At 34.6% G+C, this 19118-nt stretch overlaps 2 protein-coding genes across 16 annotated transcripts in view; both read right to left on the bottom strand.

The window, feature by feature from the left end:
* Positions 1-14927, bottom strand: part of LOC143253526 (cell adhesion molecule Dscam1-like) — a 37957-nt gene extending 23030 nt beyond the window's left edge. For 4 of the 14 annotated variants that reach the window (XM_076507546.1, XM_076507545.1, XM_076507544.1 and 1 more), the window contains exons 1-9: positions 14789-14927; positions 13815-13937; positions 13223-13510; positions 11992-12282; positions 10624-10908; positions 9570-9673; positions 5221-5362; positions 4848-5144; positions 2901-3185 (exon numbers count right to left, since the gene is read on the bottom strand). In XM_076507546.1, coding sequence (XP_076363661.1) covers positions 2901-3185; positions 4848-5144; positions 5221-5362; positions 9570-9673; positions 10624-10908; positions 11992-12282; positions 13223-13510; positions 13815-13899 — 1777 coding nt within the window. In that variant the 5' untranslated portion in view covers positions 13900-13937; positions 14789-14927. Of the gene's footprint in view, positions 1-2900; positions 3186-4847; positions 5145-5220; positions 5363-6204; positions 6456-9569; positions 9674-10623; positions 10909-11041; positions 11350-11991; positions 12283-12442; positions 12901-13222; positions 13511-13814; positions 13938-14788 lie in introns of those variants that run through there. The other 10 variants (XM_076507556.1, XM_076507555.1, XM_076507549.1 and 7 more) reach the window with 9 other exon arrangements.
* Positions 14928-15460: 533 nt separating this feature from the next.
* On the bottom strand, positions 15461-18360 carry LOC143253529 (neural cell adhesion molecule 1-like). Of its 2 annotated transcripts, none has more exons than XM_076507562.1 (3): positions 18002-18360; positions 17429-17713; positions 15461-15706 (listed from the first exon to the last, which is right to left on the bottom strand). In XM_076507562.1, exons 1-3 carry the CDS (start codon positions 18069-18071, stop codon positions 15687-15689), a joined length of 375 nt encoding a protein of 124 aa, XP_076363677.1. In that variant the 5' UTR covers positions 18072-18360; the 3' UTR covers positions 15461-15686. The 2 variants fall into 2 exon arrangements, with proteins under 2 accessions (XP_076363677.1, XP_076363676.1); XM_076507561.1 differs by lacking the exon at positions 15461-15706 and adding an exon at positions 16806-17023.
* Between the last annotated feature and the right edge of the window lie 758 nt (positions 18361-19118).

Below are 19118 nucleotides of genomic sequence, written 5' to 3'. Positions count from 1 at the left end.
ATAGACTTGCCTAACAGTACTAGTAAAACTATCTTTCACAACTATACATTTTACTGTTAACTTAACAGATCAGTTATTCTCCAGGCTTTGATAAGGAACATCGAGGTGTAGAATATTTACTTAAGATAGATAAACTTAGCAAAGAAACTGATCATGTGATTAGAATTCATGATGACGAGAAACCCATTTGAAGTAAAAATATTAACCAGAAGATGACCTAAGACGGTTTAAGCCGTTGTTCTGTACTTTATTTTAATTAAATATTTCAATACCTATACCAACAGTCTTTATAATGTCATTAGAGCTGTATATTTTGAAGTATATCAATCGTAGCGCCATTTAATGATATTAATATTACTATGCACAGTATTTATTTCGGGTTTGATTTGTCTTGAATTTCGTGTAAAGCTACACGAGAGCTATCTATGATAGCTGTCCACAATTTAGCAGTGAGAGGAAAGGCATCTGTTAAACACTACCAGCCGTCAACTCTTATGCTACTCCCTGTTCGGACAGGGATTCGAACCCGCAACCGTCAAGCTGCAAGTGAAACAACCCCACTTTTCCTTTAGGTTTATGGTTGACAATCACATTAATTTGATTTGTCTGGTGTTGAAGATTTTTCCGACAGATTAACGACCACACCTCGTCCGTTGTTAACATCATATATTGGAAATACTGATATAGATTATTCACGTGTCAATAAATGTGCCAGAGACTGAATTAAACCAATCGCTTGTCCAACGTTTTTTAAAGTGGGGTCCAGAAATCACGTCCGAATTTTACAAAAATATTTTAATTATCATTTATATAATAAAAATACATTTAAATATTGTCATTTAATGAGCTCATCTTACACTTACACTAACCACCCTCAGGTTGCGATATTGTACATTTTGATGTCATGACGAAGTATGTTTATCTTTACAAGCTTTCCTCGTGAAATAACTATTATAACATGGATAGTACGATAAATGTAGAAAAAATAATACAGACTTCAATAAACATTACGGTTTTATAAATGGTTACGTTTATTGGTTAAGGGTTACAGAACTAGATGAAAGATAATCAGCTAGAGTTCCTACCTTTAGTGATCAGCTGAGAGACGTAACTGTCTTCGCCAGCGTCGTTTTTGGCGACACATGTATAGTTACCAATATCACTGCCTTCCAAATCTTTTATTTTTAACGTTGAAACATCAGCATATGTTACTAATTCGATTTTATCCTCTGATGGGCTAAGTTTTTTCCCATTTTTTTCCCAAGTAAACTTGACTGGTGGTGAACCTTTGGAAAGTCCACATAAGACGACAACTTGGGCACCAAACTCCACGTTCAGGAAGTGGAACGGTAAAATATCCGGTGGTTCTGTAATGAAGTAGGTTTAGATAAAAACGAATCCCTTATAACTTATCTAACGAACATAAAGATAGACAAATAGCAATGTTATTTATACAATACTTAATTAGTGGCCTATTGTTGAACTAAGCCTGATAAAACCTCTCTGTCTTCAAAAACTAGAGAAGAAATACTTATAGCCAGAATATAAACTCTACAATTACACCAGGATTAATCGTAGTAAATTTGTAATGACGCCATCTGTTGAATATAAAATGGACTGATTAATTAAAGTAACAAATCATTTATTTAATAAAATACTAAACCTAAAAATACAATCAGAACAACAACCATACCTGAAAGGTTTACAGGAACTAGACCATAATTCACGATATGAATCAGCAAAGCAAGTGTTAACCTCATTTCTTGACTCAAGTTATAGAGGCAAAACCTACTCCAGAAATAAAACAAAATGTCGTCGAGAAAGCATAAAGGAATTCAAGATAAACACCTGGAAGACTTATCAAATCTTCTCAGCCAATATTATACGATATACAAGATAATAAGAGTGGCAAATACTCACATATTATAGAATAAAATACTTATTTTTAAAAATACAGTGATCGCTATAACAGGGTAACTAATTAACACAGTGATTTCTACCTTCTTCTCCAGTTATTACAGAAAGCAGCAAAAGCGCCACGTAGCGGCAAATAATCATAGCGGTTTATATACTTCTATGAAAATATATTTCAAATAATTTTATAATTGCTTTACAACACAAGTATTAAGAGTTTACAAGTACTAAATTATTTTATCATACACAGGTAACTTAAGTCAGTGGATATTGGAACTAGTGATGAACGTGAGTTTGTCCAAAGACGCTACAAAAATTTTCATTTACAACAATTTTTCCAGACAAACTTTTATACTTTGTTTTAAAACAGTTATACGAAAATGTGGAAAATATCAAATTTACTAAAAGTAAATACTAGAACATGTACACACGTCTGCTACTCTGACTTCCATAAAACACATGATAAATATTACTTATGATTCTTTATTGTGAAACTTACGGCCATAGTTCATACAGAAAGCTCAAAGAATAAAACATAACCAAAAATAAACTAATACCTAGATATTCAACACAGGACCTTGTTAAAAAACTGCTCAATATCTAATATCGGTCTTTATTAACGACAAACATATTTAAGATGGACAAAACGAGTAGAACAAAGATGAATGGTTTTTCATAATCTTTAACTGGCATATTGTACATCATAAAAATCAGAATCCAGGCAGACAAGTGGTCAATGTTAAAGAAAGTTTCTAAAGGTTGATGGTGATTATACAGCGTTTGGTAAAACTGGTCGAAAACAATCTAAAAATAGAGCGGAAGGGCTTGATGGATAAACAGGTTTTTTTGTTCAATCAATGCTACTAATTTTTAAGAATGTTTTTTTTTTTTTTTGCCATTACAGTCAAACAATTATACCGTATTTACAGACCTGGATGATACCACGTAAGATGAAGGATAGGCCTAATATAAAGTGGGTCTCTTACCTCGGACTAATAGTGGTGCTGTATAGCCATCTTCACCAAAATAATTTTTCGCTATACAACTGTAATTACCAATATCAGAAGCGTGAAGCGAACTGATTTCCAACATTGAAAATGTATCATGGGTGAACAAATGTCCCATATCTTTTGGAACGTCAAGAACTTCTTCATTCTTTTTCCAAGTAAAATCCACAGGTAAAGAGCCCCTGGTGAGACTGCAGTGCATGTTAACCCTGGTACCAAGCTTCAAATTTGACGGAAAATTAAACGGTTGTATCTTGGGGCTATCTAGAACCAGAAATTAAACATATTTAACGTAAAATTTTGTTCGAGCCGACAACGGGTGAAAATTTCACAAAAATAGTACTAGCAGTATCTAATATGAATAAAGGTGAACATTTATCATTAAGATTTCGTTATTGAATATATGGAAGCGAATAAACTATGTAATCTAATATTATAAGCTAACACCTTTTGTTTCATTCTTTGCTTACCTGTTGCACGCACTGCGATGACTACACCAAGAAAAATCCACGAGGTTAATTTCGCCGCCATTTGCACATGAAGACGATGACGTCACAACTTGGCGACACCAATTCCACACAAACAAAAATCTATGTTGCCTCAAAGATACTTAAGTTAATAAAACATACCTGTTGACATCTGTCAAAGATTAACACTCAAACCTACAAGGGATTTCAGATTTATCATTTGCCAACATATATCCAAATGCACAAAATAACTAATGCTAGTGAAAAAACCCTGAGACTAAGCTTGGAGTACTTGTCACTGTACACAAAAGATCAGCAATTACAAAGCGCCATCTACCGTACATGAATTTTGAGCTAAACATTTTTTTTCTCTAAAGAATACTGAAGATGAAGATAGGAAATTCAAAAACTCAATATGTACAAAACTATTTGAAGTTATCCATTACCCTACAACAAGTTCAGGCTTAACATGAAGTTAATAAGTTCAAGATTCATCCTTAACTATATATTTAATAATAACTAGATGTTAATGCATAAGACAGATAAACAATTTTCAGTACAGCTTAATAAGATTTATCTAAATGCGCCACCATACGGTAAATGCGTAAACTAACGTCCTTACACAGATACTTAGCCTAAGCCTATTTTTTGCGTATGGAACCAGCTTCAACACTGAGCAAGAGTAAAAAAAAGGTAAAATTCAAAAATCGAAAACATAAAAACAGAAAAAGAACGATTTACGAATTAGTTAAGATCACAACTTACTGTCAACAGCCACTCAACTTAACTGTAACTTAAACCGATCTATATTTTATTAGATTAAAGTTTAATCAGCTTAATTCCTTGCAGTCCAAGTATCTTCCCACATCCGGGAACTACAAGTTTTGGTAACACACCTAAGATTTTTCTCTTCCATTGATTAACTTCGACATGTCCAATAATACATCCATCACTGAAAAGGCTTAGAATTATAACATATTTATAAATAATTTCCTTAAAATTATCAACGTACACCAATCTCTTACAAAACAAAACCAATAACTTTACTTACTGTGTCCTGAAATGGGAAGATGGTGTGAAAGAAAATATGCTGATAAAATTGGGTTTTGACATGTGGCACGTAACCCAAAACAAAACTAGTCCACTGGGATACAGAACATAGTGCTAACAGAAAATATATACGAGCATAACCAGCGCCTACTAGTGACAAACTAAGAAATTATAATGAACTTCAAAGTCCAGAGTAGTCTATACGACACAATCAAAACTACAGAACAAAAACACGGTACTTAATATTAAAATAGTCTAATGGAACACGATACATACATTACTGTATTTAAAATACGAGTGAGTCGGTGTTATAACTTGATAATAAACTGTTCGCGATCTATTTAGTATTTATATATAAAAGAGGAACAGTCAGAGTTGGAGTCAGATAATTTAACTTCACTAGCCTTACCTTCCAATAATAGGCTAGAGGTAAAAACGTCTTCTCCAAAATAATTTCTAGCAATACACGTATAGTTTCCAATGTCCGAAGAATCTAGTCTTTGGATTTCAAGAACAGTAGAGCCATCTGGCGTCAAGATATGAATTTTACCATTTACTGATTTAAGTGCTCTTCCATTCTTCTTCCAAGTGAAGTCGATCGGTCTTGTTCCTTTGGAGAGACCACAGTATACACTGGTTTGTGCTCCTAGTTCTACTTCCAATGGAAATGTGAAAGGTTGAATTCTGGGAGGTTCTCCTGAGAACACTACAAAAAGAAAATTTGAAAATGACTTACAAAGCAACTTAAAAATTGAAAAGATTCATATATAATAATAACCTACCTGTGAGTAGTCTGAAGAACAAAGAGCAAGCAAAAAACAAGTGTCTCGCGAAACTAAGTCTTTCTGTCGCCATTGGTTGACGTGAAGTCACAACATCCGCAATACAAAGTACTTCGAGGGCTCTCAAGAAGAAATCTCTGTTCTAGTTTAATTAGAAGAAATATACAAATATACTAGTTATATGTCACAATACGATGTCAAACCGTACACCAACTTATAACACTTGAGTTTAGAGACCATAGATTTCCTTATAGACACAGGGACGCCATTTATAAGCACAGCAATGATGCAGTCGGAAAATCAGAACGCCCCCTAGTGTTAAACTGTTGAAATTCATTAAAAATAAAATCAATTCAGAATTGTTATATTTCTTATTGCAGGTTACCTCAGCTGAAGAATATTATAATGTAGAAATACTGTAGGTTTTAGTTTGACAAGGGAATGTTTCTGACACGAATTAGTTTGTCAATGGTCGATCAGCTAAACGTCAACTACCAGCGTAACATACATTTATTAGAGTAACAATAAAGCTGTAGAAACGGCTATTGCCAAATAACCATCCATGTTGGTTTTAGCCGATACACTTGAGGAATGGTAAATGGTTATCAGTGACCACTGTTCAATCTAGAACTACCTTCGTCTGAGCAAATAATGATTTTACTCTTAACACACACGCCTCCAAAATACAATATTAGTTTAATTTCCAATCTGGGATGCAACAAGTTAACTTCTAAAACAGAACTGAGATGTGCAAGAAATAATGGGAAGAAACTATTCAGAACGTCTTCAGTACACAATGTTTTATTTACCGAGGTGAACTACAAGGGAAGAAACTATTCAGAACGTCTTCAGTACACAATGTTTTATTTACCGAGGTGAACTACAAGGGAAGAAACTGTTCAGAACGTCTTCAGTACACAATGTTTTATTTACCGAGGTGAACTACAAGGGAAGAAACTGTTCAGAACGACCTTATGCACCTACCCCTTTTACTACTAACAGTGCCGGATAGCTATCTTCACCAGTGGTGTTCCTAACGGCACAACTATAATTACCCGTATGGTCGGAAGTAGGTGACTTTATTTCTAACATCAGAAACGTTTCTTGTCTGATGAGTTGAAAACATTTTCTGAAGAGAGAATTTCCTGACCATTCTTCTTTCAAGTAAAACTAACTGGTAACGTCCCTCTTGATAACACGCACGTGAGACGAACTTGTGATCCCAGGTGGACACTTAGCGGGAAAATGAATAACTGAATCATTGGAGGATCTGTAACTGAAACAATACTTTGTTAATTTTGTTTCCTGATTAAATAACAAACACATTAGCCTAAGTTTGAGGATCAAGGAAAACCCTAAAATAAAAAGTATCTTTAATACTTTAACTTGTGTATTAATTGCAAGACATAACCGTTAATTCTTCGTGAATGGAATTTTCATTCACCACAAACAACCGTCGAAAAAGGAAACGACTATCAAATGGTTGAACATGTTTTATTCCTAAACAAACGTTAAGCCTAAGTATAGCATATTACATAATGTTTAAACCTGAAGAAAAATATATCCTAGTATTGCTGTTAAATTTAAACAAAAAATACCCTAATTACTATCAATCCTAAACACAGAATATCAGATAAGGTTTAAATAATTTCTAACCCGAAGATATCACAAAAGATGCGCAATAAATGTAGAATATTATAAACGTGGCACTAAAGAGAGACGCCATTGTTAGCTTATAAAATAAACGCTACAAAGCTATGTTATAATTTCGATATTATTAATTCCCCGTGTTAGCAAAGCAAGCTCATTTCTTTAAATTAACTGATAAAAACATTGTTAACAACGTACGAAAGAGTCAACCTGAAAGTTATTTTCGATATCTTATTATGTCCAAAGATAGCCATACAAATACTTCGTTCCTTTTCTAGCTATGACGTCAAATAACGAACTCTGACAGCGCCACATTGTGACAACTAATGAAAAATAAAGTTTGAAATTTTAAACCCAACAAACTATACACTGCAGGCCAAAACCTTAAGGCCAATGAACATAAAGAAAAAATATGCATTTTACGTTGTTAGACTCAACAACTTGTTTGAGTAGAGCTTCGAAAGATGAAAATAAAAAAAAATAGCATTTAATAGGGAAAATGTGAACACTATGAAATTAGTCTAAATACTAGCTGGTAAAAAGTTTAAGACCATATTGAAACGAAGCGTTTATCGGTAAACACCTAACGAAATTTAGTCATTTGTGTTCAAGCATTAGCGTTGCCAACATCTCTCACTCACATCTCCTGTGTTACATTGGATAAAAAACATGGCAAAAGTTCAAAAGTTGACAGAGTTTGAACGTGGCAGAATTGTCGAGCTGCAAAAGCAAGGTCTCTCTCAACGTGCCATCGTTGGTTAGATTGGGCGTAGTAAAACTGCTGCTGCAAATTTCTTAAAAAACCCTGAGGGATACGGAACGAGAATTTCAAGTGGTCGGCCCAAGAAAATTTCGCTGGCGTTGAGCAGGAGGATTCGACGGGATGTCAGACAAGACACCAACCGATCGTCGAACCAGATTAAGGCCCTTACGGACGCAGGATGCAGCTCAAGAACAATAAGACGGCATCTACGAGAGAAAGGCTTTAAAAACCGTAAACGTCTTCAAAGGCCTCTCCTCCTTCCACACCACGAAACAGCTCAGTTAAACTTTGCTGAGAAGCACCAAGCACGAGACATAGAAAAGTGGAAGAAAAAAATAACCTAAATGATCAAGATGGCTTCCAACGTTACTGGCACGAAAAGGATATCCCACCGGATATTTTCTACACGACACAGTGGAATAAGTTCATCATGATCTGGGATGCTTTCTCCTTCCATGGAACAATGAAGCTCCAGGTTATACAGGAGCTGGCTACACTGGGATGTTGGAGAGAGCATCCTTATTGACTGAAGGCTCTCGATTGTGTGGAGATGATTGGATCTTTCAGCAGGACAACGCTGCAATGCACAATGCCCGCAAGACAAAGGACTTTTTCATGGCGAATAACGTGATTCTTTTGGACCATCCAGCGTGTTCGCCCGAACTGAATTCCACTGAAAATGTTTGGGGGTGGGTGGCAAGGAAAGAGTATAGAAATGGACGTCAATTTCAAACAGTGCATGATCTTCGTGAAGCCATCTTCACCACTTGGAATTACATTCCAGCCAGCCTTCTGCAAACGTTTATATCGACCATATCAATGCAAATGTTTGAATTTATTCGCAATGACGGCCGCGCAACTCACTACTGAGACGTCTTGTTGAGCATTTCCTACCATGTTTAGGACTTATTTTTGGCATGGTCTTAAACTTTTGACCAGCTAGTATTTAGGCTAATTTTATAGTGTTTACATTTTCCCTATTAAATGCTGAAAAAGTTTTTTATTTTTATTTTCCCTTTTCTTATTTTCATCTTTCGAAGCTCTACTTAAATAAGTGGTAGAGTCTAACAACGCAAAATGCATATTTTTTCTTTATGTTCATTGGCCTTGAGATTTCGGCCAGCAGTGTACTTACTTCATACGTAATAGTTAACAAAATATAAAGATTCGAACTAACAGAAAATAGCGTCCATCTGAACTCGAAATCTTATGCCAATTAGCTCTGGTGTGAAACAGCAAAAATGTAAGCAGTCGTACGTGAAACAATAAAAAGTAGTCTTATGCGAACTAGCAAAAGGTAGGTAGTATTATGTGCTTTCATTAAAAATAAAAGCAAACCCAAGGCCCCATTTTCCAACCATAGTTTATGCCTACTTCTCATCGTTGGTGGTAATTAATTTTCTGATTTCTAGGACTAAACGCCCTCTGGCGAAAGTAAACAGATGTTTATGTTTTTCTGTTTTTTGTGTGTGATAGCCTAGCTTTTATGTAAAAAACTTTAACAAGCATCAGACAATACACAAATTAGATTTATTTAAAAATATTTCTTGCGAAGAACAAATCTACACAGTTAACTATCTTTACCGGGTTTTTAGGCCCAATTGTTAACGTTATAAAAAGCCTCATAATTACCACAGAATCACAGAACAAAAACAAAACAAACAAAATCAGCTAATACTAAATATTCTATGGAGTACAACATAAAAATACAAAAATGTAATATTCGATAACAATACCAGTTTTTTCTAAAAGTGCAATAGTTAAGTTAACCACGCCAATTACAATATTAGTTTTACAGAAAATCGGTGGCCTTGTTCTAAATCATTACAGCTACTCTAAATATATATAGACTTTTAAAGTGGTACATTAACTAACCGAATTATTTATGTAAAATATTAATATGAAAACAAGACTGATGTTGTAAAAATAAACTTACCCAGTGACGTAATTTCAAATTTGGTTCAGTTTTTCTTGGGAATCTCGGGCCAATGTTGTATTTCTGACATATATATAGTATCGTGACGTCTCTGTACATGGTCGCTGATTTGACGTTCCGACACGAGATAAATGAACAATGTTTTCAAGAAAATTCTGTACACCATCAGAAACAACTACACGTAAATCAATGTCATTGATCACTTTTATTAGAATAAATGTTAGTTTAAAAAGGAAAAAACCATACATGCGACTACAGAGCCACATAGCGGTTCTAATTGGGCATGAAAATTAGTTTATATAATAACTAAGGTAAAACTGGCATGCAATTACAGAGCCACATAGTAGTGCATTTGTTCAACTGGCAGTTCCTAAGCAAAGTTAATAAAATAAACTGACATATACAACGTTTCAATGACATAATTTATTGTATAAACATAAAAGTAAGAATACAAAACTAAAAACACTATAGATGTTCCAGTGGGACGTGTTTCGCCATCTTCAGGAGACAAGAAAGACAAAAATAACTGATTTATATACCGTGTAAGTGTACAATTTGGATTTTGTACAGTGATGACAGTTACAAAGCTGTCTTCTAAAGATTTATTTGAGTAGTACCAGAACCACCTAAATCTCCATCTAAAATCATTTTGTTTTTAACAATTTCTAACAATCTTATGTTTAATTCACTTTTTGTAATTATTTAAGTACACTGTCTCAATCAATAATTAGTGAAAATTGTTATTGGTTCTGACAAGGTGGAATCATTCGTTTTTAATCTATCAACATAATTTGTGTGCTTAACTGTATGTTTCAATTTTTATGTCTTTGTATAACATAACTTAAAAGCTACTACTACAATTGGAGCAAGTGTGTCTGACATTGTACAGAGCCATCTATTGTCATTACATCAGATTAATATGAGTAGACATGAAATTCCGTACAGGCCCATCTGATACTGATATTAAACCAGAAGAGATCCACCCATCCACTGGATGAACTAGTTTACATGAAGAGAGGTTACAACAAATTCTGACTAGTGGGTTTGGGTTTACCTCTGAAAACAAGAGATGCAGTTGTTTTAGCAGAACCCGCCAGATTCTCCACGTGGCACGTGTAATTCCCAACGTCGTTTGTTGTGACGTGTTTTATCACAAGTAAACTTGCACGTTCATTTAAAGTACTAGTTTCAATTTCTGGTTCTCTCAGCAAATGGCGGCCATCTTTCGTCCAGGAGAACTCCACTGGTAGAGATCCTTTCTTGAGATTACAGAAAACTTGAACAGTCCCGTTTATTTCGACATCTTTTGGAACGTGGATTGGATGGAGTACCGGTAATTCTAAAGATAAAATGATGGAATAAACTAAAACTAGCCACTTATCTTTCGGTTCATTTACATTAAAGGCAGTAAGAGTGAGTGAAAATATATATTTACTCCACATGTTTTTATATTATATTAGAGCAAAACGTACCACACAATCCTGATCCAACGATGAACCACAATATCGTAACACTTCTCATCCAAATTAATTTAGTCGCCATTTGCAGTTGTGTGACGTCACGAGGACACGTCTCTGATAAAGAAAGGCAAGCCTTCTGCTACAGCTTCATAATGTTAACCTCGGTCGATAGGTTCTATGAACCCTAAATAGTTCACTAAAATGGTTGAATTACACCTGTCAGTTCGAAAACTAAAGCGTTCATAAACATTTAGGCTTCACCACATCAAAACTGGTCTCCACAAGTAGCCATTATACCCTTCAACTGTAAATTCATATGCGACTGCAGCGCCACATAGTAGTGTTTGATATATAATAATGATAATAATATATTCAATGACAAATAAATGGTAAATACTTGTGGTATCATCACGTTTTGCGGTGTTTTGTAAACGAAAATACACATAAATGGGCAATTTCAACGTTAAAACGTTCAAGATGATAGAGAAACCAGTAAACCCAGTACATACAGGTTCGAACAATGTGAACCCTGCAACAGGGTACACAGACAAATGATTCCAATGATGTAAAGGGCTTGCAGTTTGTGGCATAATATGCAGGTCTTGCGTTAGAACATCATTGAACGTGCTCACTCTTTCAGTCGTGTGGATGTTATAATATGACGCTTATTTCCGCTATTCGTTGGTAAAAGGAACTCAATGGCTGGTGGTAACAGATTATGGTGTTCACTAGCCACCATCCGTCTAACCTATCACGGATGACTAGGGCAAAAAGCCCTGGAGTAGATTTGCTCGACATTCAAAAACAAATGAACTGTGTGAAATTTGTGGCTAATTTGATGTTACATACTTAAAATTACAAATACAGTAAATTATTTCTACCTAGAACACACTGTACACACTGCAGCTGTTTACAATAATCTTACTGAATATCAGTGATAACACCAAATCTCATTACCCTACCTGTTACAACCAACCGGGAGGTAAAACTGTCTTCACCTTCCCTGTTTCTGACGCTACAAGTGTAGTTAGCTACGTCACCAACATCTAAATGCTTTATCTCCAACATAACAAAACCATCGTCTTTCAGAAATCGTATTTTGTCTGGAACTGGGTTCAATGCGGCTCCGTTTTTCTTCCAAGTGAACCTGACGGGTAAGGACCCTTTCTGAAGACCGCAGGTCACACGAGTTTGGGTTCCTATCTCCAGATTATCCGGAAATACAAACGGTTGGATCTTGGGTGGATCTGAAGCTAATGTTAATTAGATGATGAATTTAAAGTTTTATTGTTGGAATAATTTTAATAATTGAATAATGAAACTGAAAACAAGATTAACCAATTAAAACGTATCGACGTCTACAAAAACACAATATTTAAAATAATTATGCTGAAAGAATTTGTAATAACTTACCTTTTGATATCACCAGGTTAAGAACGACGATTTGTACAAAGGTCCATAGTACTATTTCATGTTTTACAGCCATTTTATTGCATGAAATGTGGCGGGCGTCACAGTATTTTGCGCCTGCGCGTCAATGTCCACTTGAAAAGGCCTTTTTATGCAGTCTTAAGAGGCACTATTAAAGTTACGAAAGCGTTTTCAATGCTTTACGACTAGTATTTACAAAATTAAGAAAACCATTTAAATATAGAAAATATGCACATACATAACCTTAAAAGATCAGAAAACCATTAAATAACTCAACTAATATTAGAAGTATGTCACCTCGTCTATGCTATCAAACACTGAACAGCATAGCCTACAACACCACACAGTGGTGAAACTAAGAAATCAAGATCTAACGTAAAATTAAGAAAAGAAATGGTGCTAAATAAGAGAAAACGAAATCACAATATTTTAACAAGTCCACTGACCAAGGTAACTTGAAACCAACAGAAATTCACTCATGTTTGAAAACCAAAGATATTTTACACGTGATTTACGAAGACAAAATTTTAATTCTCTTTTAGCAAAAAGTAACAAATTCCGGTTTAAATAAAGAGTTCCTTAACTTCCAATTTTTTAATAATAATGATATACAGATTCTCTACAAAGAACATAATTCATCTTTGGTAACTATGGATAACAAGAAAACAATGAGCTAGTTTTGTTTATGTTATTATGTTCAAAGAAAACCACTACTGGCAAACAGAAAACGTTCATTCGGGAACACGTGCTGATGTCACAAACCTGAAACAACGAGATTGGCTGTGAAACTATCTGTTCCAATGCGATTGGTCGCCAAGCACGTATAGTTTCCAATGTCTTCTGCATAGATGCTGTGAATCATTAAGTAGCTGGACATGTCATTCCAAGAACCTATTTCTATATGTTTTCCATCAAGGATCGGTCGGTCGTCTTTACTCCAGGAGAAAGAAACAGGTACACTTCCCTTGTTTAAGTTACAAACCATCTGGACTCTACCTCCTAAGTCCACTTTCTCTGGAAAGCCAAACGAATGAAGCTTTGGAACTCCCCCTGAAGGAGAAATTAGACAACCTTTGGTATAGAAATATACATCTTATACTATGGTGCTTGAAACTATGATATAAAAATAATTCGAACGACGGTACAATCAAAACAGTCCCAAGAAGCACTCACAAGTAGAATCATCACACACCTTATACTCGCCACTGGAAATCTGGGATATCTAGTAAAAATAGAACGATCAAAGAGTCATAATGGTAACTGGAAGCTAACCTTATTCGAAATATTTAAGTTAAATAAAGAAGACATTCTAAAAGTTAACTGTATTCTTGTTAAAACTCTAATTTTCACTCACCTTCAGACAACGTAGCAAGTTGTAATACTGTTAGTAGCACCTCAACTATTACATAGCGTAATATTCGCTTCATGTTTGACGCCATCGTCCAGAAGTTTCGTCGTTAGAAAATGTCAGGCAAGCCTAAGTGTTTCGAACGCCGTAAGAAGTATAAATCTTTCGAAATGCGAACAAAAAGTACGGAAATATTGATTCTAATTAACTTAATGACATAAAAATATTATATTTTTTACAAGTTTTGCCATTGATCCTTCACATACATTCTACCGACATTGTTGAGCACTAATGTAGCAACACCAGCGCCTCGTAGCGATAATCTTGAATATTTTAGCAAACAATCAAAATTTGTAAAATGACACGAATGTGAAAATAAATGAATAAATATAAAATAAAATTCAGTTACCCAAATTTTCCTAAAATGTAAATGTTTTATTAAGAGACTCAGACTAAAGTGTGATAAAATAATCATTTAAAAGTACTTGTTATTGGATGAATCGTTTTATTTGGAAGTGAGAGAAACCAACTAAACCATAGAATAGCCCTAAATACCTCATTAAATTACACCAACGTAACTTATTACAATACGTAACTATCACAAGTGACGTCAATTACTAGTTACGTATTTTAATATATAAGATATGAAATATTTATTAATTATACAGAAAGGACCGATAATATTGATTAATATTCACCCTAAACTAAAAACTTTAGGGCCAAATGTTTAGGTGAATAATATGGTTGATTTTGGGTCGCCCTGTGTTACACTAAAATAAAGTCCCTTCTGAACATGGAATAAGAGAAAAGTAAAACATGTCTACTAAATATAACTAGTGTTTAAAGGGTTAACCAATCAGATCAAACCAAAAGATGTATGCAGACTTGATAAAAAACACACACTACATTAATATCTTACACATATCTGGAATGACCAGTCTAGCGGTATGATTATCACACCTTTCTGACGGCTTACATACCTGGAATGACCAGTTGAGCGGTATGATTATCAGACCCAATATAATTTTGGACTGCACATGTATAGTTCCCCAAATTCAAAGCAGACACGCTGTTAATAATAAGAAAACTAGAATGTTCATTAAACATCCCAGTTTTGATTCCGTCCACAGCGCTGACTGGCTGGCCATCCTTTGTCCACGTGAATTTTACAGGAAGATGCCCTTTGTTCAAACTGCACACTACTTGTACGCGTCTTCCAAGTTCGACATTTTTTGGAAAATTAAAGGAAAAAAGCGTAGGTGATTCTGTAGAGAGAGACGATCGTTCTGTTTTAGTGTTAGAGCAACAGAAGAAACGTAGCAAGTACCATTAATCTAAAACACTAAATATGTCTGGAAATTGACAAATTTATTAAAAATAAATACGCCACTTAACGTCTCGCTTCGATTTATTGCTATCAGTCATACAATTTAGGCTTAGAGATCCATGTAAAACGAGCGATAAAACAACTCATCTTTAGAGATATTCACACATATACATACACACACACTACATAATTGTTACCGTACTGTTAATACATAAATGTATGGCTTTAAAAATAAAGTGTTAACAGAGAATCTCACCTGGAGATAACGTTGAAGAGTTGGTGGTTAACAAAATCAAGCCAATGATAGAAGATAATTTACGCGCCATATCTTTACGCCTTTCCTGAAGTCTTAAACCGGATATGATGAATATTTACACAAGATTACGCCTCCCAGGGTAGGCCCTATTTCCGGTTTCTTACACCACCTTGTGGTTTCCAAAAACTATCAGATAAATGTCTTCCTCCGAATTACTATGCCTAAAGAATATGTACAGAAGTACTCAATCTGTGACAATGTTTTACGTACACGAATGGTCTTCTCTTTATCGGCCTCACGACATTACATTCTCTCCTGGAAATAAAGCGCCACGTGGTGGTTATTTTAATTACAACATAATATCAGGAAAAAATATTGAAACTACAGAATTATAATAAAGATCTTTGAAACAAACCAGAAAGAAGAACAATAGATTTAAATAAAAGTATCGAAATGCCTTTAACCTAATTATTGTTACGTCAAACAGATACGAGGAAAATATACAGGTTTTAATAAAATAAATCAAGTGTTCTTTACGATTTCAAGCTGCTGAAATGCCCTAAGGCCAAGGACTGTATTACTGTGCCTTATTACATACCTGGTACCAACTGTAAACCATACTAAACTCTAAACAATTCGAGAACAAATAATCTGTTCATCATTTAAAAAATTCCTGACATAAGGGGAAAGTCACATAGAATAAACGAAAATTTAACAAGGTTAAAACTAAGTAACTAATGTTGAAATAATCTTTCACCAATGAAAGAAAAAATAAACAACAAATGTTGATCTTAAGCTTAGAAAAATGGCCGCCAGTTTCAATTCACGTAAGCTAAGTGTGATAAAGATATCAAATGGAAGTTCATAAAGACTTAAATAAAAATCAAAGTTAACTTGTAGGAATTTTATGGTCGTTGTTCATGTCAAAACATGACTCCTCAGGGTTAATCCCAAGCAGAGGAATTCATTTTTTTTTTTATCAAGAAGTCTGTTTCGTTCCAAAGATAAGGTTAACAGATAAGCTATAAAAATAAATATTTAGTATTAGTTTTGGTTGTTGTTTGTTTAAAATTTCGCGCTATCTCACAGTCTCTAACCTAGCGGTCGTGGAAAGCAGTTAAGTCATCACCACTCATCGCTAACTGTTGAGATACTATTTCATCAAAGAACAGAGGGACTTACCTTCACATTAAAACGCCTCCATGAATGTACGGGAAAGCATGTTCAGTGACAGAGATTTGAAACAGCGACCAACAGATTGCCAGTCGAACGCTCTAATCACTAATCTTGCTCGAAATAAGTAACCAATGTTGACACATAACAAAGATCCTTTTAATTTAAAATTTACAGAAAAAAACCCATTCAATAGAACTTTCTAATACGAATTTTAGAAAACTTTTACACATTAACTCTATCGACGAATAAAAGAAAATATTTATTTCAGTTCAACGGTACAGGTAATGAAGTTCTTTATTTTGTATTTCAAGTCAAATATAAAATGTGCAACAATGCAGACGGAGATGACTTGTCTTCAGAGTATGTCGATTAGTATACTGACATCAAATACACCACCACCATTTCTTCACGTCTGTTTTATAGAGATTCCATAGAGAACCCGATGTCGTGTTGTCCCTTAAACAAAACACGCGAAATTGCAGACATCGAGAATACTTCAAAGATAATTCACTCGATCAAGGTTCAAATTCCGCAAAAACAAACCTATCTGATATTTATGAAGTTACTTGGGCCAATAAACATCCACTTATAACTTATAAATACTTAAAAAAGAGAGAGAAGCTTAGTTTTAATAAAAGCCATCCACGACTAGAGTTTAAAACACTTATCATGGATTGTTTTTTGCATGAGTCTTAAAATTATATCAAAAAAATAAAATTGAAAACACTCATCACATCGTATTGCTGAATGAACGTTGTTTCGTGTTTGATTACGTAATCCGGGACTTATAATTTATATAAAGATTGTAGCTTTCTGGTAGCACAGGCACGCCCTCTCGTGTTTAGACTTGTTTTAACTTACCTTCTATCAGCAGCTGTGCTGTGTACTCGTCTTTTCCATCGTCATTCTCAGCAATACATGTGTAATTTCCAACATCCGAAGAATCCAGATCTTTAATCTCCATCACAACGAAGCCATCAAGTGATCCTATATAATACTTGTCTTTTGATGGTGTTAATATTTGGCCATTTTTCTTCCAGCTAAAGTTCACAGATGGCGCTCTCTCAAATAATCCACACATTGTTCGGATAAGGCTGCCAAGAGCTACATTTTTCGGAAACTCAAATGGCTGAATTCTAGGAGGAACTGGGAAAAGATAATTACACCATAAAGGTACCACAAGCTGATAAAAAATATCTGAATAACATCTTAATTATTATTTAGAACATGGTACTTACACAAAACATTATCAGGCTAAACCTACGAATAAAACAAACAATACAAGTGGTTGGTTCTCCACCAATTATCATTTGTTTTGGACATTAAAATACTATATGTGATAAAGAACATTGAACAAGGTGAATACTGTCGTATGAAACTAAAACAGTAGCTCAAGATAAAAGTGAAATAAAACAATACTTAGTAGTTACTTACCTGAGGAAACTGAGATTAATCCTCTAACAAAAACCACAAAGGCTACAAAGGTTCGAAGCTGACGTACCATTTGATGACGTTCACTGTTCTGACGACAGAAAATTGAGTTTACGAAAAATGGCGTCAATACACAGAAGGAATTATGTTACCCTAAAACCAAATTTCAATGTATGAAACACGACCATATAATTGTTTGAACACTAAAATCGTTACCTATTCGTCCCTGAAGGTCACATGGAACACTTAATACATAATAATATAATATTTTATACACACAGACACTTAATTTCAAAGCACTTCTTTATACAGTTAGATCCAAACGACAAAACAAACGATACCAAGCCTTATCACAGCGCCACCTTTCGAACACACATTTCTAGATGCTATATTAAGAAACGACTACAAAAATTTCACATAGAATAAAATAAAACCGTTTTTTTAATAAATTCTGAATTAGGCTTAGCATGAACTCTTATATTGTGAAAATTACCACAACAGAAAACTACAATATCTACAATTTAAATCAAATGAATATTTACCTTGCTTACATGAATTATTTTAAAATATTTCATTATGCGATTACATGGAACTAGCGTAGTTCTCGTAAGTGTGAAATCAAATAAAAAGTAAGATGTCATATTAGTTAATAAACCAATGAACGTTTTTCATACCATATTGTTTGTTTTTGTTTTTGAATTTCGCACAAAGCTACTCGAGGGCTATCTGTGCTAGCCGTCCCTAATTTAGTAGTGTAAGACTAGAGGGAAGGCAGCTAGTCATCACCACCCACCACCAAATCTTGGGCTACTCTTTTACCAACGAATAGTGAGATTGACCGTCACATTATAACGTCCCCACGGCCGAAAGGGCGAGCATGTTTGGCGCGACGGGGATGCGAACCCGCGACCCTCAGATTACGAGTCGCACGCCTTAACACGCTTGGCCACACATCATATTCTTCACGTGATGTGATTGGTTGACACTGATATTTCTTACTGCAATATTTATCGTTCTGTCATCAGATATCTGGAATCCAGAAAGCTCTCCTTAGGGAAAAATACTAAACGACGTCGAAAAACAAAACAAAACATATCTACCTCCTATTTTATGCAGATTA

The sequence above is a fragment of the Tachypleus tridentatus genome, chromosome 6 (genome assembly GCF_004210375.1).
Source record: "Tachypleus tridentatus isolate NWPU-2018 chromosome 6, ASM421037v1, whole genome shotgun sequence".
NCBI lineage: Eukaryota > Metazoa > Arthropoda > Merostomata > Xiphosura > Limulidae > Tachypleus > Tachypleus tridentatus.
This window is presented reverse-complemented; position numbering and strand designations above follow the sequence as displayed.